This window comes from Microcaecilia unicolor, chromosome 3 (assembly GCF_901765095.1).
Source record: "Microcaecilia unicolor chromosome 3, aMicUni1.1, whole genome shotgun sequence".
In the NCBI taxonomy this organism is placed as follows: domain Eukaryota; kingdom Metazoa; phylum Chordata; class Amphibia; order Gymnophiona; family Siphonopidae; genus Microcaecilia; species Microcaecilia unicolor.
In genome coordinates, this window is record NC_044033.1 from 517,925,669 (window position 1) to 517,946,223 (window position 20,555).

Here is a 20,555-nt window from a genome sequence, read left to right on the forward strand (position 1 = left end):
TAGTGTTGTACATTTGTGGGTAGTGGGTTTTGGGAGAGGGGGGTTGGGGGCTCAGCACCCATGGTAAGGGACCTATGCATGTGGGAGTGTTGTCTGAAGTCCACTGCACTGACCTCTAGGGTGTCCAGTTGGTGTCCTGGCATGTCAGGGGGGCGAGTGTACTACGAATCCTGGCCCCTACCACGACCAAATGGCTTGGATTGGGACGTTTTTGAGCTGGGCGTTTTTAGTTTCCATTATCGCTAAAAAAAACAAATGCCCAGCTCGGAAACGACTAAATCCATGGCATTTTGGTCTGTACAAACCGTATTTTCGAAACGGAAGACGGACGCCTATTTTTTTCGAAAATACGGTCTGTCCCACCCCTTCACGTACCCGTTCTCAGACATAGACGCCCATGGAGATGGGCGTTCGCGTTCGATTATGCCCCTCCACGTTACTATGCTTAGAAACAGGGCCCCAAGACAGGATTGTAAAGGTTGTACATCACAGGAATAATCATCTATGTAGTATGTCAAAAGAATAATATCTGCATAATAGTGAGCACTGATATTGAAAGATTGAATTAAAGTGGGCAGAGGACTAAGGAAGATATTGAAGAGAACAGGGAAAAGAATGGAACCTTCTGGAACTCCATAAGGCAAAGAGACGGAGGAAGAGAGTTGTGAAGCAGAGGTGGAAACACTAACATGATCATTTTTCTAAGAAGGCGGTAATCCAACCAAGAACCTGTCCAGAAATGCTGATCACCAATAGTCTGTGTAACAGCAGGGTATGGTGGACCAGATCAAACGCAGCAGAAAGGTCTAAAGAGACCACGAGGGCAATATAATATATCTCCAAATGACTGTGAAGTCCACTGAGAAGAAAAGCAAGGATGGTTGCAATGCTATGATCATGTTTGAAACCAGATTCATGTGGGTGAAGAGAATTGGTGGATTCAATTTGAGAAAGAATTTGATGATTAACAATTTTTCTGTGAGTTTGGAAAGAAAGGGCAGGTTAGAAATAGGATGATAACTAGCAGGGACACTAAGATCAAGAGAAGTCTTTCTTTTTTTTTAATGGGACATACAATGGCCGATTTCCAAGCGGAGAGAACAGGATTAGAAGGATAAACTATAGACCTAATGAAGTCATTTAGGTGGATCTGGATTGCGGGAACAAGGCACGAGATTCATAGAAAACAGGACGTTGGAGAGGGAGTCAATAGTGTGAAGGTCAAATTCACTCCAAGATGAGGTCTGAATGGGGGGGGGGGGGTGCCGTAACAACGGAGATTGTGGAAGTGAACTTTATAAATTGTTAATCTTAGCAAAAACATATTGTGTCACCTGATCAGAGGATTTCATACATGGGATGGAGTCATCTCGTGTATCGGAAGAAAAAGTCAAAGATGCATACACATTGAATAGTTCAATGTGTATAGTTGATGATAGCTAAGTGAGAAAGATGAGAAAAATGCATTTTATTGGCTTTCTTAATCTGAGCAGTGTAAAAGTTGTTGCGTTCTGCAGATATAAAGGGAATGAGAGGTGTAACATTTTCTCCAGAGTCTTTTGGCTCTGCGTACTTGACGTTTGAGTAATCAGAAGCCATGATAATACCGGAATTGATGCCACAGGGTACAGAAAAGAGAACACTGGATGGGGGAAAGCTTACTTTTATGATTGGTTAAGATTGAATCCCAACGCTGAGCTTGCCCTTCGACAGAAGAAATAGAGAAATCCACAGGAAAGGAAGAAGAAAGTTATGGGAGAATATCAAGCTCTGGACACTCAAAGTGCCTGATCCAGAGGGGAAGAGTGGTCAAGAGGAGGCAAAGAAAGAGTGAAGGGAAGAAGAAGGCAACCAGATGAGGAAACAAAGGTACCTAATAATGCCAGAGATCAGAGAGGATGAGGAATCTTAGGAAATAGGTAAATCCAGGTATGTCCAATAGAATGGGTGTTGGCGGAGGCCAAAGCCTGAAAGGAAGTGGAGGAGTGGCCTAGTGGTTAGGGTGGTGGACTTTGGTCCTGAGGAACTGAGTTTGATTCCCACTTCAGGCACAGGCAGCTCCTTGTGACTCTGGGCAAGTCACTTAACCCTCCATTGCCCCATGTAAACCGCATTGAGCCTGCCATGAGTGGGAAAGCGCAGGGTACAAATGTAACAAAAATAAAATAGATACTATTGGAGATTCTACGTGGAATGTTGCTATTCCACTAGCAACATTCCATGTAGAAGGCTGCGCAGGCTTCTGTTTCTGTGAGTCTGACATCAGACTCACAGAAGCAGAAGCCTGCGCGGCCATATTGGTGATCTGCAAGGGCCGACTTCTACATGGAATGTTGCTAGTGGAATAGCAACATTCCATGTAGAATCTCAAATAGTAGCAACAGTGGAGGAGTGACCTAGTGGTTAGGATGGTGGACTTTGGTCCTGGGGAACTGAGGAACTGAGTTTGATTCCCACTTCAGGCACAGGCAGCTTCTTGTGACTCTGGGCAAGTCACTTAACCCTCCATTGCCCCATGTAAGCCGCATTGAGCCTGCCATGAGTGGGAAAGCGTGGGGTACAAATAAAAAAAAAAAAAAGGAAAGTGAGAAAACAAGAAGTCATCAATGTGCAGGTTAAAATCACTTGCAATAAGAGTATTATTGAATTGCGTAGCAGTGTCTGATAAGCCAACTCTCATTCATTGATAGAAAGGGGGGAGGGGCAATAGAAAAGGAGTAAGTACAAAGAAAGTTTAGAAAGGAGCTCTACAATCATAACTTCTTGGTAAGGAAATTGAATAGATGGCAGTTCTTTGATGGCTAGTTTACAAGATGTTGTTACGGTGAGTCCACCACTGCCTTTGGATAGTCTTGATGAAGAAAGTGGTGAATAATTAGGTGAGAGGCACTGAAAGAGATAGGCCTCATCACCAGGCCTAAGCCAGATTTCTGTTAAACACAGGAGATCCATATGGTGAGAGTCAATAAGATCACGTCTGAGATGAAATTTAGAATGGAATGACCTACACTTTAGAAGACCACATTGCAACAGGGCAGTGGCATTCCTAGGGGGGCTGACACCCGGGGCGGATCACTGATGCGCCCCCCCACCTCGGGTGCAGCACAACCCCCCCCCCCCCCGGCGAAATGCGACTATCCCCCCTCCCCTTACTCTGCTATCCCTGGTGGTCTAGAGGTACCTCTTCATCTTCGGGGCAGGAAAGAGCCCCCTCTTTACTGCTCAGAGCACTGCTGCTAGCTGCCCTGCATCCTGTCCTGTGGTGAGTCCGGCTCTCGGCGTTTCAAAATGGCCGCTGAGAGTTGAAGCAGCCTCGTGAGACTTCAACTCTCGGCGGCCATTTTGAAATGCCGAGAGCTGGACTCACCACAGGACAGGATGCAGGGCAGCTAGCAGCACCGGGCAGGAAAGAGGGGGCTCTTTCCTGCCACGAAGAGGTACCTCTAGACCACCAGGGATAGTAGAGTAAGGGGAGGGGAGGGGGGAGGAGAGAGATGACAGGGGGGAGGTGAGGGCGTGGAAGGGGCGGGACAGGGGACGTGAAAGGGGCAGCTCCTCCCAGCGAAACAACACCCCCCCCGGTGCATCTTTACCTGCTGGGGGGGGGGGTGGCGCGCATCTGTCAGCAACGCTCGTTCCCTGCTCCTTCTGCCCCATTACAGGAAATAACCCGTTCCGGGGCCAGAGGGAGCAGAGAACGAGCGTTGCCGACAGATGCGCGGCACCCACCCAGCAGCGTGCACCCGGGGCGGACCGCCCCCACTGCCCCCCCCCCTTAGTACGCCACTGCAACAGGGAATCATTGAAAATAGGGGGAAAGGAATAGCAGAAAACAAGAATACCTACATCACGGGTCCAAGGTGGTTGATGATAGGCTGGGTGATGGTGGTTCTAATGTACTGGAATGGGTACTGAGGCCGTGGTAAGGAGGAAGATGCCCCAAAAGCAAAGCGAAAACCAGAGAGCCCAAGAGAAATTGCAGGGTCAGGGGGAGGGGGGTGTTAAAGTGTAGACCAGAAACAGAAGAAGAAGCAATTGCATGGTGAGTATGGATGGGAATCACCCCTTGGAGTTCACCCCAAAGAGCTTGCCCAAGGACACATGGGCAGAAGAGGCTGGGTGGGCATGAGAGAAAGGAATCGGGCACCAAGTGGCAACCTGATTTCTACAAATGGAGAAAACAAACACACAACGATGTCAGAGGCAGACAGCAAAGTATAGAGCATGAAAACTCTGCAGGTCACTTGAATAAATAATCCCTTTGTTAGCCAAAATTGTCATCACAGTAATATGGGCACAGGACAGAATTGGGCATCAGGTGGCAGTCATTAGGGATAGCATGGAAATCCAACTGGCTGGAGGGCACCCAAGGACCGGTTTGAGCACCACTGTCTCAGTTAGATATTCAGTTCACATGGGCACATGTCATTTTTTTTTGTCTTACTGTTCTGCACATTTTTAATCTGTTAATCTAAACAGCCTTTATTTCTGACGCCTCAAGCCTCTTTTTACAATTTTAGTCCGAGTACAGAACACAATTAAACACAATTAAAATGCAGTTTGTAGTAAGTCCGCTATCCATCTAATAATTCCATCAAAAGGAGATAAAAAAAAGAGCATATTCTAACTTTTCTCTCTAGGATTTACTGAAGGAACACAAAAAGGTTTTGAGCAAAAATTTATCCCCTGCTCCTTCTTACTTTTTTTCTGTGAGTGTGACCTCATGAATTATTTATTTTTTTTCGATCAAAGTCATTAATAAGCGCAATACGATTACCGTTCTACCTCAGTAAGCAGCTCGTGGACTTTAATGGTTTTTTAAGGAAATAATATAATCCTTGTATGTACTGTGATAAATCTGACCATATATAGGCCACCTAAATTAAGCTGCCTACTCCTTTAAACTGAGCTGACCTAAAAAAATGTTCAAGCTTTCGGAAATGTATAATTCAGCCTGCCTGACCCAGCCTCTCCTTGCTTACTCCAATTCTTCTGCTCCAGCGTGTTCCACCTCGTTCCAGTCTTCCTGATCCCAGCTCGTTCCAGTCTTCCTGATCCCAGCTTGTCCGTCTGCTCATCCTGACACAGTTCATCTGTTCCTGCTTGTTCCAGCTTGTCCATCTGTACCTGCCTGTTCCGGCTTGTTCCTGCTTGCTTCAGCTTGTTCCGGCTTGCTCCAATCCATCTGACTGTTAACACATCGAGTAACCTGCCTGCCTGCTTGCGAGCCTCTCAGCCATTGACTTACCTACCTGCCTGCTAGCTTATCAGCCATTGACTTATCTAATCGCCAACCCAAAACCTAGCTTCAAGCCCTATCTATCTGCTTAACACCTCAGTCATTACATAGTCACCCACTAACACCTGTTAACTGCTTAACACCTCAGTCACTATATTGTCACCTGTTACACCTCAGTCACCACCTATGGCCCCTGTCCATGTTCTCTTCCTTGCCCTGTCCCTTCCTAATCTCCTTTCCCCCCCACTCCCACTGTCTACCATTAGAACTACTCGCTGCCCTCCCACCCTGCCCGCCACCGCAATACCCTATTCACCTCCATCCCTCACCTTACCATCCCTCTTGTCCCCCTCCTTCCTGGCTCTCAACCTTCGGCACTTCCTTCCTGCCATTAACCCATCCCCTTTCCTCCTCAGTACACCCCGTCTTCGTCGCCTTCGTCGCCCAACCTCCCCCACCCTCCTCCGCACTCTCTTGCTCCTCCTCCTGCTATCCGCGGGAGACATTAACCCTAATCCAGGTCCCCCTCACCTGTCCCCGTCCTATCCTTGCGAACGATCCCGGGATGTCTCCAATCTCGTCTCTATTCCCCTCCTTCCCCCCTCCTCCCTCCCCTTCTCATGCGCCTTGTGGAATGCCCACTCAGTCTGCAACAAACTGCCTCTCACCCACGATCTCTTTATCTCTCGCTCCCTTCAACTGCTCGCCCTAACCGAAACCTGGCTCTCCCCGGAAGACTCTGCCTCCGTTGCAGCCCTCTGCCATGGAGGCTATCTCTTCTCCCACACGCCCCGCCCAATTGGCCGCGGCGGAGGCGTTGGGCTACTACTCTCACCCTCCTGTAGTTTCCAACCCCTCCACCTACCGCAGTCTCACTGCTTCTCATCCTTTGAAGCCCATTCCATCCGGCTATTCTACCCGCTACCACTCAGAGTGGCAGTCATTTACCGCCCCCCTGATAAATCCTTCCCTTCCTTCCTTACCGACTTTGATGCTTGGCTCTCTGTCTTTCTTGACCCCTCATCTCCGTCCCTCATTCTCGGAGACTTTAACGTACATGCTGATGACCTATCCGACCCCCATGCTTCTAAGTTCCTCACCCTAACATCCTCCTTCAACCTCCAGCTGTGCTCCACCACCCCTACTCATCGTGACGGCCATTGTCTTGACCTCGTCCTCTCCTCCTCCAGCTCACCCTCCAATTTCCACGTCTCAGCTCTTCCTCTCTCCGACCATCACCTGATCACATTCACACTTCTTCACCCCCCCCCCTCCACCCCGTCCAACTTTAACCACCACCTCCAGGAACCTCCAGGCTATTGACCCCTCCACCTTATCATCTACTATCTCTAATCTCCTCCCCTCCATCATGTCCTCCGAAACTGTCGACAAAGCGGTCTCCGCCTACAATACCGCTCTCTCCTCTGCTTTGAACACCCTTGCGCCATCCATCTCCCGTCCCACAAAGCGCACCAATCCCCAGCCCTGGCTGACTCCTTGCATCCGTTACCTTCGCTCCTGCACCCGATCCGCTGAGCGCCTCTGGAGGAAATCTCGTACCCTTCCAGACTTCCTCCACTACAAATTCATGCTATCCTCCCTCCACTCCTCCCTATTCCGTGCAAAACAGGACTATTACACCCAATTGACCAATTCTCTCAGCTCCAACCCTCGTCGTCTCTTCACCACCCTTAACTCCCTCCTAAAAGTGCCCCCCGCTCCTACTCCCCCTTCTCTCTCCTCAATCACTGGCCGACTATTTCCGCGACAAAGTGCAAAAGATCAACCTTGAGTTCACGACCAAGCCACCACCTCCTCTTCACCCTTTAACCCTCTCCATCAACCAACCTACCCAGGTCTCTTTCTCCTCTTTTCCTGAGATCACCGAGGATGAAACTTCCCGCCTTCTTTCCTCCTCGAAATGCACCACCTGTTCCTCTGATCCCATCCCCACCAACCTACTCAACACCATCTCCCATACTGTCACCCCCGCCATCTGTCGCATCCTCAACCTCTCTTTCTCCACTGCAACTGTCCCTGACACCTTCAAGCACGCCGTTGTCACACCTCTCCTCAAAAAACCTTCACTTGACCCTACCTGCCCCTCCAACTACCGCCCCATCTCTCTTTTACCCTTCCTTTCCAAAATACTTGAGCGCGCTGTTCACAGCCGCTGCCTTGACTTTCTCTCCTCTCATGCCATCCTCGATCCACTTCAATCCGGCTTTCGCCCTCTGCACTCGACAGAAACAGCACTCTCTAAAGTTTGCAACGACCTGCTCCTGGCCAAATCAAGAGGTCACTACTCCATCCTCATCCTCCTCGATCTTTCCGCCGCGTTTGACACTGTCAACCATGATTTACTTCTTGCCATGCTGTCCTCTTTTGGGTTCCAAGGCCCTGTCCTCTCCTGGTTCTCCTCTTATCTCTCCCACCGCACCTTCAGGGTACACTCCCATGGATCTTCCTCCACTCCCATCCCACTATCTGTTGGAGTTCCCCAGGGATCTGTCCTTGGACCCCTTCTCTTCTCAATCTACACCTCTTCCCTGGGCTCGCTGATCTCGTCTCATGGTTTTCAGTATCATCTTTATGCTGATGACACCCAGCTATACCGCTCCACACCTGACATCACCGTGGAGACCCAGGCCAAGGTATCGGCCTGTTTATCCGACATTGCGGCATGGATGTCCAACCGCCACCTGAAGCTGAACATGTCCAAGACCGAGCTCCTCGTCTTTCCTCCTAAACCCACTTCTCCTCTTCCTCCACTCTCTATCTCTGTTGATAACACCCTTATCCTCCCTGTCCCATCTGCCCGCAACCTCGGAGTCATTTTCGACTCCTCCCTCTCCTTCTCTGCGCATATCCAACAGACTGCCAAGACCTGTCGCTTCTTCCTCTTCAACATCAGCAAAATTCGCCCTTTCCTCTCTGAGCACACCACCAGAACTCTCGTCCACGCTCTCATTACCTCTCGCCTTGATTACTGCAACTTACTCCTCACCGGCCTCCCACTCAGCCATCTATCCCCCCTTCATTCAGTTCAGAACGCTGCTGCACGTCTTATATTCTGCCAAAACCGATATACTCATATCACCCCTCTCCTCAAATCACTTCACTGGCTTCCGATCAGTTATCGCATACAATTCAAGCTCCTCCTCCTTACCTACAAATGCACTCAGTCTGCGGCTCCTCACTACCTCTCCACCCTCATCTCCCCCTATGTTCCCGCCCGTAACCTCCGCTCACAGGACAAAGCCCTTCTCTCAGTACCCTTCTCCACCACTGCCAACTCCAGACTCCGCCCATTCTGCCTTGCCTCAACCCCATGCCTGGAACAATCTTCCTTTACCCATACGCCATGCCCCCTCCCTACCCATCTTCAATCTCTGCTTAAAACTCACCTCTTCAATGCTGCCTTCGGCGCCTAACCACTCGAGATATATAAAATACCCCAATCTATCCACCCTATCAGACTAACTGTTCACTCGTCCTCTAGATTGTTCACTTGTCTTTAGATTGTTTTCTTGTCTTTTAGATTGTAAGCTCTTTGAGCAGGGACTGTCCTTCTATGTTTAAATTGTACAGCGCTGCGTAACCCTAGTAGCGCTTTAGAAATGCTAGTTAGTAGTAGTAGTAGTATTTTGGGCTTAATTTATCAATAGCTGCTGAGGCTTGCAAATTTGTGTTTTATGATAGTACAAATGGCCAGATGTGGTAACATAGTAACATAGTAGATGACGGCACAGACCTCTCCTTCAGCATGACTTAGCGCATAACTGTTCAGAGATACATGTGCAGGGTGGCCATGGACAATGAACATGGCAGCATGTGCAAGGTAGAGAGGGAGAATTGGAGTCCATGTGTATCCCTAGCCTGGCATTAGTCTACATGTGGAAAAGAGTCTCCACCCAATGGTGATGTCCATCCATGTGTATCTGCCATCATTTTACATTGGATCCATATGTGTAATGCAGGAAGATGTCACATTACATAACTTTCAGAGACTATAGAGTAATTGCCCCCTGATCCATCCTGACAATCGAAGAGGGTTTTGAAGAGGCCAAAAGCCCTCTCTTGTTTGATGGTGAGCCCTGTTGTACTGCTCCTCTGACTTCATTTGGAGTTCTATAGCATGGGTGGGTCATGAGCCTCTATCACCTGTATAGGTGTGGAAACACATGAGGATAATCTTGATTTGAGAGACAGATATACATGTTCAGTAATGCAGGGCTTATCAAGCAGCCATACCTTGGAGATATGGCCCCTCTCAAACTTGACATGGATTCCACAGTGGAATCTGGGGAAGATGTGTGATGTGCCCTTGGGCATTGCAGACCACTTTCATGTTGAGGTAATAAAAGGACTTTCTGTTGCCCTCTTTATGGCCGAATGGCCATATGTGCATAATGTTTGACCACGAGCACAGATGTAAAGCAGGTCATACACTTTGAGCCCGCAAAAAGGTGGGAAAATGTGGGATACAAATGCAATAAATAAATAAATAAATAAATGAAGAGTGGACTGCACCATGCAGTAACTTACCACATGTTATCACAGGAGATAACACGAATCACTTAACACCACCAAAATATGTGGCGTTAAGTGGTCCATGTTATCAGTGATCTGGTTTATATGCAGTAAATGCTTGTCTATTGTCTTCTCTAAGGGGGGTCATTTATTAAAATGTGTTTAATGCTCTGTAAGATGTGGGTAATCTCAGAACTAATGCTACATCAAGAATGGACTTTCCCACTAATTTTTAATAGCGGTCGTGCATTAAGATATCTATTAGTGCTACTATTACTACTACTACTACTACTACGTAACATTTCTAAAGCGCTACCAGGGTTACGCAGCGCTGTACAATTTAACAAAAAGGACAGTCCCTGCTCAAAGGAACTTACAATCTAAAGGACGAAATGTCAAGTTGGGGTATATGAGATTTCCTGAGAAGAGATGTAGTGATTAGGTGCCGAAGGCGACATTGAAGAGGTGGGCTTTGAGCAATGATTTGAAGATGGGTAGGGAGGGGGCCTGGCGTATGGGCTCAGGGAGTTTGTTCCAAGCATGGGGTGAGGCGAGGCAGAAAGGGCAGAGCCTGGAGTTGGCGGTGGTGGGGAAGGGTACTGAAAGGAGGGATTTGTCTTGAGAGCGGAGGTTACGGGTAGGAACGTAAGGGGAGATGAGGGTAGAGAGGTAAGGGGGGGGCAACAGATCGGGTGCATTTGTAGGTTAGCAGGAGAAGCTTGAACTGTATGTTGTACCTGATTGGAAGCCAGTGAAGTGATTTGAGTAGAGGGGTGATATGAGTAGTGCTAAGGCTTCTGTCCCAGTGGCCCCCCGAAGCTACGCCCCTGGCTGGAACAATGGCATTTACACACATACTGCTATTTCTTCCTTTTTCCCCCAACATTTATTGGGCTTTAATATTCTCATTTTGTAATATGATGTTTCCTGTATTTTAGTCGACCTTTGATCTAACAGCCAAAAGCTGTCAAAATTACTCAAAATCATCTCAACTTCAGGAAACTACTCAAGACCAGCTTATTCGGGAAGGCCTACTCCTAGGATCCAACATAACTCCCAAAGTCCTCCGAAGTAACATATTAATGGACTATTTTGGACTCTCTTACCTTTCCCTTTTTTCCCCCTTTATTTCCTGCATAATCGAAAGAGAAGGGCGCCCATCTTTTGACACAGATTGGGAGATGGGCGTCCTTCTCTCAAGGTCACCCAAATCGGCATAATCGAAAGCCGATTTTGAGCGTCCTCGACTGCTTTCCGTCGTGGGGATGACCAAAGTTCATGGGGGCGTGTCGGCAGCATAGCAAAGGCGGGACGGGGGCGTGGTTGAGAGATGGGCGTCCACGGCTGATAATGGAAAAAAGAAGGGCGTCCCTGACGAGCATTTGGCCAACTTTACTTGGTCCCTTTTTTTCACAACCAAGCCTCAAAAGGTGCTCGAACTGACCAGATGACCACCGGAGGGAATCGGTGACGACCTCCCCTTACTCCCCCAGTGGTCACCAATCCCCTCCCACCCCAAAAAAATGTTAAAAACATTTTTTTGCAGCCTCTATGCCAGCCTCAAATGTCATACCCAGCTCCATCACAGTAGTATGTAGGCCCCTGGAGCAGTTTTTAGTGGGTGCAGTGCACTTCAGGCAGGCGGACCCAAGCCCATCCCCCCCACCTGTTACACTTGCGGTGGTAAATGTGAGCCCTCCAAAACCCACCTAAAACCCACTGTACCCACATGTAGGTGCCCCCCTTCATCCATAAGGGCTATAGTAGTGGTGTACAGTTGTGGGGAGTGGATTTGGGGGGGGGGGTTGGGAGGCTCAGCACCGAAGGTAAGGGAGCTATGCAACTGGGAGCAATTTGTGAAGTCCACTACAGTGCCCCCTAGGGTGCCTGGTTGGTGTCCTAGCTTGTGAGGGGGACCAGTGCACTATGAATGCTGGCTGCTCCCATGACCAAATGCCTTGGATTTGGTCGTTTTTGAGATGGGCGTCCTCAGTTTCCATTATCGGCGAAAACCGAGCTCGCCCATCTCAATATTTAGGTCGACCATCTCTAATGTCGACCTAAATGTTGATTTTTGGGTGTCCACAACTGTATTATCGAAACGAAAGATGGACGCCCATCTTGTTTCGATAATACGGGAAGCCCCGCCCATTTGCGGGGACGTTTTCAGAGATGGGCGCCCTTAAAGATGGTCATCCCTGTTCGATTATGCCCCTCCACATGAAACCTGAATTTTTTATTTTTTTATTTCTTAGGAATTATTTACCGTCTGTTTGAAGGAATTCACTCAAGGCAGTGTACAGTAAGAATAGATCAAACATGAACAATAGGCAATTACAGCAGTAAAAATATTCAAGTAACAATACAAAATATGGCATGGTATACTACTTGCAATGACAACACAATACGTAATAGAACATTATAATTGGTAGTGAAGGGTAAAGCAAAGTTGTAACATATAGATGAGTAAGAAAGTAGGAAGAATTTGAAAGTAAGGTGACTGATTTGAAGAAAGTTGCACATGGTGATGTGATGAATGGTGATAAACCAATTAATAAATCCCCTGTCATCTTCCAACCAACCCCATCTATTGCCAAAACGCCAAAACAACCACTAATACTCTCCAATGCATTTTGACTACGTTCAAATCGTTTGCAATCTAATGGGGTCTTTTACAAAGCGGTGGTAAGCCCAATGTGGGTTTACCGCACGCTAAATCTGAATTACCGTTGGACCATCGTGGCCGCCGGCGGTAGTTTCAGTGCTCCGGAAATGGGTTTTTTTTTCTAGTGTGGTGGTAATCGGGCATCGCCTCTTGCTGCCCGGTTACTGCCAGGTTACCATGGGAGCTCTTACCATCACCTTAATGGATGGAGGTAAGTGCTCCCTGCTGCATGGCCATGCGGTAAGAGTTATCTTACCGTGTGGCCATTTGGGGGGGGGGGGGGGGTTAACCCACTGAGGTAAAAAGGGCTGGGGCGTGAGGGAAAAATGGCCCCCGCCGCTACCTCAGGGCCCTTTTCCCTGCAGCCTAGTAAAAAGACCCCTTAAACAATTAAGCTATTTTTAAATCAATTACATATAGTAAGATAGAAAATGACGGCAGATAAAGACCTGTACGGTCCATCCAGTCTGCCCAACAAGATAAACTCATTTTACATGTTATGCAATACTTTATACCTGAGTTTGATTTGTCCTTGCCATTCTCAGGGCACAGGCCGTAGAATTGAGGTTGAAGGGAGGCAGACTCAAGAGTAATGTCAGGAAGTATTTTTTCAAGAGAGGGTGGTGGATATGTGGAATGCCCTCCCACAGGAGGTGGTGGAGATGAAAACGGTAACGGAATTCAAACATACAGTATGTGGGATAAAGGAATTCTGTTTAGAAGGAAAGGATCCACGGAATCTTACTGGAGATTAGGTGGCGACACCAGTAATTAGGAAGCGAAACCGGTGCTGGGCAGACTTCTATGGTCTACGCCCTGATCGTGACTGAATAGATATGGATGGGCTGGAATGTAAATTATAAGAGGTTTCGATATTAGCTTCAGAACTTAGTACAAGAACAGTACTGGTACTTCCTGACATTACTCCTGAGTCTGCCCCCCTTCAACCTCAATTCATGTCCTCTAGTTCTACCACTTTCCCATCTCCGAAAAAGGTTCTAATATCAATAAACTATGCCAATATCAGACTAGCTATAACATGTGGAGGAGTGGCCTAATGGTTAGTGCAACTGGCTTTGATCCCAGCATCTTGGGTTTGATTCCCACTGTCGCTCCTTCTGACTCTAGGCCAGTCCCTCCATTACCTCAGGTACAAAAATCAAGATTGTGAGGCCTTTAAGGACAGAGAAAGTACCTGCTTATAATGGGTGATTGTCCTCCACCTTGAACTTGATGGTTAAACAGATTATAAATGCCAGAATTAAATAAGAAAATACAGTACCTTAATCTAATAAAAGAGTCTATAGTTGCCCAAAACCTCCCATACATACACAAGATCCCTGTCCCTGAAAGGCTCACAATTTGATTGTGTACCTGAGGAAACAGAGGATTAAATTACTTGCCAGAAATGCTGCAGTGGGATATAAACTGGGCTTCCCTGGTTTTTAAAATTTATTTATTAAAAACAAAAAATATATCCCATTTACCACTAAGCGGCTTACAACAAATATATCACATACATACAGTGGTGGAAATAAGTATTTGATCCCTTGCTGATTTTGTAAGTGTGCCCACTGACAAAGACATGAGCAGCCCATAATTGAAGGGTAGGTTATTGGTAACAGTGAGAGATAGCACATCACAAATTAAATCCGGAAAATCACATTGTGGAAAGTATATGAATTTATTTGCATTCTGCAGAGGGAAATAAGTATTTGATCCCCCACCAACCAGTAAGAGATCTGGCCCCTACAGACCAGGTAGATGCTCCAAATCAACTCGTTACCTGCATGACAGACAGCTGTCGGCAATGGTCACCTGTATGAAAGACACCTGTCCACAGACTCAGTGAATCAGTCAGACTCTAACCTCTACAAAATGGCCAAGAGCAAGGAGCTGTCTAAGGATGTCAGGGACAAGATCATACACCTGCACAAGGCTGGAATGGGCTACAAAACCATCAGTAAGACGCTGGGCGAGAAGGAGACAACTGTTGGTGCCATAGTAAGAAAATGGAAGAAGTACAAAATGACTGTCAATCGACAAAGATCTGGGGCTCCACGCAAAATCTCACCTCGTGGGGTATCCTTGATCATGAGGAAGGTTAGAAATTAGCCTACAACTACAAGGGGGGAACTTGTCAATGATCTCAAGGCAGCTGGGACCACTGTCACCACGAAAACCATTGGTAACACATTACGACATAACGGATTGCAATCCTGCAGTGCCCGCAAGGTCCCCCTGCTCCGGAAGGCACATGTGACGGCCCGTCTGAAGTTTGCCAGTGAACACCTGGATGATGCCGAGAGTGATTGGGAGAAGGTGCTGTGGTCAGATGAGACAAAAATTGAGCTCTTTGGCATGAACTCAACTCGCCGTGTTTGGAGGAAGAGAAATGCTGCCTATGACCCAAAGAACACCGTCCCCACTGTCAAGCATGGAGGTGGAAATGTTATGTTTTGGGGGTGTTTCTCTGCTAAGGGCACAGGACTACTTCACCGCATCAATGGGAGAATGGATGGGGCCATGTACCGTACAATTCTGAGTGACAACCTCCTTCCCTCCGCCAGGGCCTTAAAAATGGGTCGTGGCTGGGTCTTCCAGCATGACAATGACCCAAAACATACAGCCAAGGCAACAAAGGAGTGGCTCAGGAAGAAGCACATTAGGGTCATGGAGTGGCCTAGCCAGTCACCAGACCTTAATCCCATTGAAAACTTATGGAGGGAGCTGAAGCTGCGAGTTGCCAAGCGACAGCCCAGAACTCTTAATGATTTAGAGATGATCTGCAAAGAGGAGTGGACCAAAATTCCTCCTGACATGTGTGCAAACCTCATCATCAACTACAGAAGACGTCTGACCGCTGTGCTTGCCAACAAGGGTTTTGCCACCAAGTATTAGGTCTTGTTTGCCAGAGGGATTAAATACTTATTTCCCTCTGCAGAATGCAAATAAATTCATATACTTTCCACAATGTGATTTTCCAGATTTAATTTGTGATGTGCTATCTCTCACTGTTACCAATAACCTACCCTTCAATTATGGGCTGCTCATGTCTTTGTCTGTGGGCACACTTACAAAATCAGCAAGGGATCAAATACTTATTTCCACCACTGTAATTCAATTATGCCAAACCCCTCCGAGAAAAGTTGCATTGGCTCCCAATCAAAGAACGGATCATCTTCAAAATCTGCACCTTAGTCCACAAAATCATATACGGCGTAGTCCCAGAATACATGACAGACCTTATAGACTTACCAATAAGAAACAAAGTCAGATCGTCAAGATCCTACCTAAACCTACACTACCCAAATTGCAAAGGACTGAAATACAAAACAACTTACGCAGCCGGCTTCTCCTACATAAGCGCACAACTATGGAATGGGCTCCCAAAAGCTGTGAAAACAATCCACAACCACTTGAACTTCAGGAAATCACTAAAAACCTATCTCTTCAAAAAGGCCTACCCCAACGACCCCACATAACCCTCTTCACCTACCAACACGGCATGACTATGATCGAATAGGACAACACGCAATCTTCATCCATTCTGACCCTCCACTTATACCTCATATGATCACTATACAACTTTGTATTTGTTATCCACCGACTGGGCAAACGCCTTTGATGGTACTATGTAAGCCACATTGAGCCTGCAAATAGGTGGGAAAATTTGGGGTACAAATGCAACAAATAAATAAATAAATTAAAAAATATATATACAAACACAAAAACAAACCACCCAAGAACATTATCATTAAAAATGTCTGCTCCCCATCAACATTAATTCCAGACACCCCTACTACTTTAAATAATCATCTCTTAATAAGAAAAAGCCTACAAAAATTGATGAGTTTTAAGAAGCATCTTAAGTTGCTATAAATTCGAACAAAAGCTGAGGCACTTTGGAAGGCTATTCCATAGTGCTGGCCCAGCCACAGAAAAAGCATACCCTGATGTTTCAGCATAATGAATAGTAGAGAATGTCAGTACCACAAGGCATTTCTCATTATCAGATCTCAGATGAAGGTACATACAACTGCATTGCCTGTTGCCTGACCCAAGTACAGCTGCCTGTAGCACTTGGAAACCAAACGTCGACACTTTATACTGAATGCGATATTGCTCTGGCAACCAGTGAAGACTCTTCAATACTGGTGTTGCATGTTCTGATTTCGGAGCACCCATGATTACAGTACCATCTTGGATTGTCTTCAGTGCCCTGCACCTCATCTTAGTCAAGCCTAAATACAAAGCATTGCACTAGTCAATTCTGGACAAAATGAACAACTGAACAACTGCCCGAAAATCATACGCACTCAGCATAGGTTTCAATTTCAACACCATCCTCAGATTACATAACACTGATCGCACCATTTGACTAATTTGCTCCTTAAAAGGAAAGCAACAGTCTAAGATCACTCCAAGAATCTCCCCCAGTGGTTCACCTCTCCCAACGCACAACTGTCAAAGGGCAATAACTTTGCCGGACTGTCACCATTACTTCTGTCTTTGCTATATTTAGTAACAGTTCATTCTCCCGCATCCAGCCTCCAATTTTTCCCAAACATTCTGCCAGTCTTTCAGCCATATCCTCTGAAGTAACAGGGAAAACAAAACCCTGAATATCATCTGCATACATTCAATATCTCACTCTCAATTTACTAAACACTGTTCCCTCTGCTGAAATGATTTGGCTACTCTTCCACTCCAAACAAGCTTTTGATTTTTCCTTCCTATCTGAAGTTGCGTGCTGTTTTTCTTAGATAGATGCACAATTTACAAATTCAATACATATCTATCTATAGCTGTGTGTATGTACACATATTTGCAGATATGCCAAAATTCCATCTTACGTTGTATGACGTACACAGGTGGAGTCTGGGCAGGACTCATATTCTTAACTTTAAGGGCTCCTTTTACTATGCAACAGTAAGCCCAATGCAGGCTTACTATCAGTGGTGTAGCTAATTGGGGCCAGGGGGCCTGGGCCCCCGTAGATTTGGCCCTGGACCCCCTGCTGATGACCCTCTCGACCCCCCTCCTGCCGCCAACCCTCCCCCACCGTCACCGTGGGCTACCTTTGCTGGCGGGAGACCCCAATCCCCGCCAGCCGAGGAGGTCCTCTTCTTCCTGCGAAGGCTTTGTTCTGTTTCTGACGTCCTGGACGTCAGAAACAGAACGAAGCCTTTGTGGGAAGAAGAGGACCTCGGCTGGCGGGGATTGGGGTCCCCCGCCAGCAAAGGTAGGTGACGTCGGGGGAGGGTTGGCGGCGGGAGAGGGATCGAGAGGGTCGTCGGCAGGGTTCATCAAAGTTGGCGGGGGGGGGGTCGATAATGACTGGGGGGTCAGCGGTGCTGGGGGGGGGCTAAAATGTGCCCCCGGACCCCCCTCCTGCCGAATTCTGGCTACGCCCCTGCATTCATTATACAGGAAGTACCACCGGGCTACCGCAGCAGCCTGGCAGTACGTCCCACCCCTAGTGATTTCTGTCGCTACAAAAATGTATATATTTCTGTAGCGCCGGATTGTACCCAGCGGTAATCGGGCAGTTCCGTGTGCTGCCTGGTTACTTCCGGGTTAACGCAGGAGACCTTACTACCACCTCAATGGGTAGCGGTAAGGGCTCCCCCCTCCCCCATGAAAAAGCAGCGGTAAAAAGTGGCCTGTGGTAGTGTAGGCGCATGTATTGGACACGCGCCGGACCAGTTTTTACCACATCTACAAAAAAGGTTTTTTTATTAATAGGACAGGAAAAGGGCCTGAGATAAAAATGAAACCAGTGCGTCCAAAACTGGCCTGAGCTCTTAATGCCACCCATTGACCTAGCAGTAAAGGCTCACGCGCTACATACACGGTCAGCGGTCGGTGCATGCCAAGTGCCGATTGCCACCAGAACTGGCATGCATAGGGAGGAAAGAAATAAATAATTCATTGCACCAAATCTGAAATTACCAGGAGGGCGTGCTGGCCTAGCGGTAGTCTTCTATCGGCAGGTGCTGCACGCACATAGAACACACCACGGCTTAGTCAAGGGGTCCCTAAGCTATGTGCATTATTATAGAATACGTTTGGGTTTCTGCACGGAATTTCAGGCACCATGTAGAGACTTCGGGGGGCTAAACGCATCCTTAGGTACAGCTGCTTTATGATGTACTGTGCATTTCCTCTGCTTGATTGCAGGTTCTCCGTACAGGGACAAAATCACCATTGCAATTCTTCAACTTCAGGAAGAAGGCAAGTTGCATATGATGAAGGAAAAATGGTGGAGAGGCAACGGTTGCCCAGAAGAGGAAAGCAAGGAAGCAAGCGCCCTTGGCGTTCAGAACATTGGCGGCATCTTCATTGTCCTCGCGGCCGGCCTGGTGCTTTCCGTCTTCGTGGCAGTGGGAGAGTTCTTGTATAAATCCAAAAAAAATGCTCAGTTGGAAAAGGTAAAACTTGCACTCCTCTCATTTAACTGCATGGTCAGGGCGTAGCGCCGGCAATCATGCAGGATTCGCTCCACCGTTTATATCATTCTTTGTACAGCATACCACAAGAGTTTGCAACACGGAATTCCGGATTAAATGTTTATTACGTTTAATTTCTTTTTCTTTAATTTGTTTAATTGTAGCTAACTCTCAGGACAAGTGATTATCTGTCCTCTTATTCAAGCCTGAGAAAAGACAGCTTTTTTTGCTCCTGGAAGTAAACTGCAGTTAATTTTATGACTGATGACGAAAGCAGAAAAATATAATGGGGGAAAAAAAAATTAATCATCTACAGATAAATAGGAGTTTTAAAAGCCAGACTATCAGTACAAAGTCCGATATCTAGGAGTGTCTGAAAATATGACTTTTCGTCGAAGTATCTGCTTGAAATACTGGCCCGGTGACCTTTGGAAATTGCTAGATCAACCTATGGATTTACTACTGATTATATGACCTTACTCTTCCAATGCAAAGTAATCCACCTATGGTTTATCTACCATTGATTTCCTCTGAACAGACGTGATATACAAATATGGCAGCTTTGTATTTTCCATGCAGTCCTGGACATTTTTATCAGTTTTGCAAAACATATTTATATTCATATGTATAATGCACATCATATACTGAGCTAATGCAGCAAAAATATCCTGTTCAGAGTTAAAAAATTTTTTTTCATTTTATGCCATATTTTGCTAATAAGTTTTGGAATATTTTTTGAATAAAATCTGAAATATCACAGTCTTGTCTGCTTCTTTTTTGAGGAGCTTGTGACCTGGGTCAATTCCCAATTAAGGAATCATTGATTTTCAAAATCAGTAGTAAATCCATAACTTTTTTCCTTGTCCTCCTCCCCCCCCCCCCCCAGGGCCGTGCCTAGGGTCTCTGGCGCCCCCCTGCAGACCATCAGTAGGCGCCCCGATTCCCCGGCGCTTTAAATTTACCTCTCTCCGCCTCAGACGTCTGCGCAGCGTCAGTGAAAGAGCTGCCTGTCTGACGTCTCTCCACCAGCCTTTCCTTTGCTCGTTCGTTCCCTCTGTGTCCTGCCTTCTTCTGATGTCATTTCCTTGAGGGCGGGACACAGAGGGAACGAACGAGCGAAGGGAAGGCTGGTGGAGAGACGTCAGACAGGCAGCGCTTTCACTGATGCTGCACAGACGTCGGAGGCGGAGCGAGGTAAATTTAAAGCGCCGGGGAATCGGGGATGGAGCGGAGGAGTAAGGTTTTTTTTTTTTTTAATACAACTACGGCGTGGCGCTTACCGTGCTTACCGTGTTGGCACGGCATTCCCCACCCCCCCCCCCCCCCAATGCTCCAAATTTTTGTTTCAGCGGTTTTGAAATTTCTGAATTTTTGCTGATATGTGGTAGTTAGACAATGTGCAAAATATGAGAAGTTTATCTTTTCTAAGCGTATACATGACAGAACTGGGTGATAGAGATTCTTTATTGCACAAGGGGTCCTATTACTAAGATGCGCCGAAAAGTGGCCTGTGCTCATGTAGACATGTGTATTGGATGTGCGCAGGTTCATTTTTCAGCGCACCTGCAAAAAAGACCTTTTTTGGCCGAAAATGGACATGCGGCAAAATGAAATTGGCGCGCGTCCATTTGGGGCCTGAGAATTTACCGCCACCCGTTGACTTAGC

The 20,555-nt window shown here is 47.0% G+C and overlaps 1 protein-coding gene across 1 annotated transcript in view; it reads left to right on the forward strand.

The window, feature by feature from the left end:
• GRIK2 (glutamate ionotropic receptor kainate type subunit 2) overlaps positions 1–20,555 on the forward strand; it is a 989,144-nt gene that overhangs the window by 940,981 nt on the left and 27,608 nt on the right. Inside the window, exon 15 of the mRNA XM_030195188.1 lies at positions 18,621–18,871. Within this exon, the coding sequence (XP_030051048.1) occupies positions 18,621–18,871 (251 nt within the window). The remainder of the gene's footprint in view (positions 1–18,620; positions 18,872–20,555) is intronic.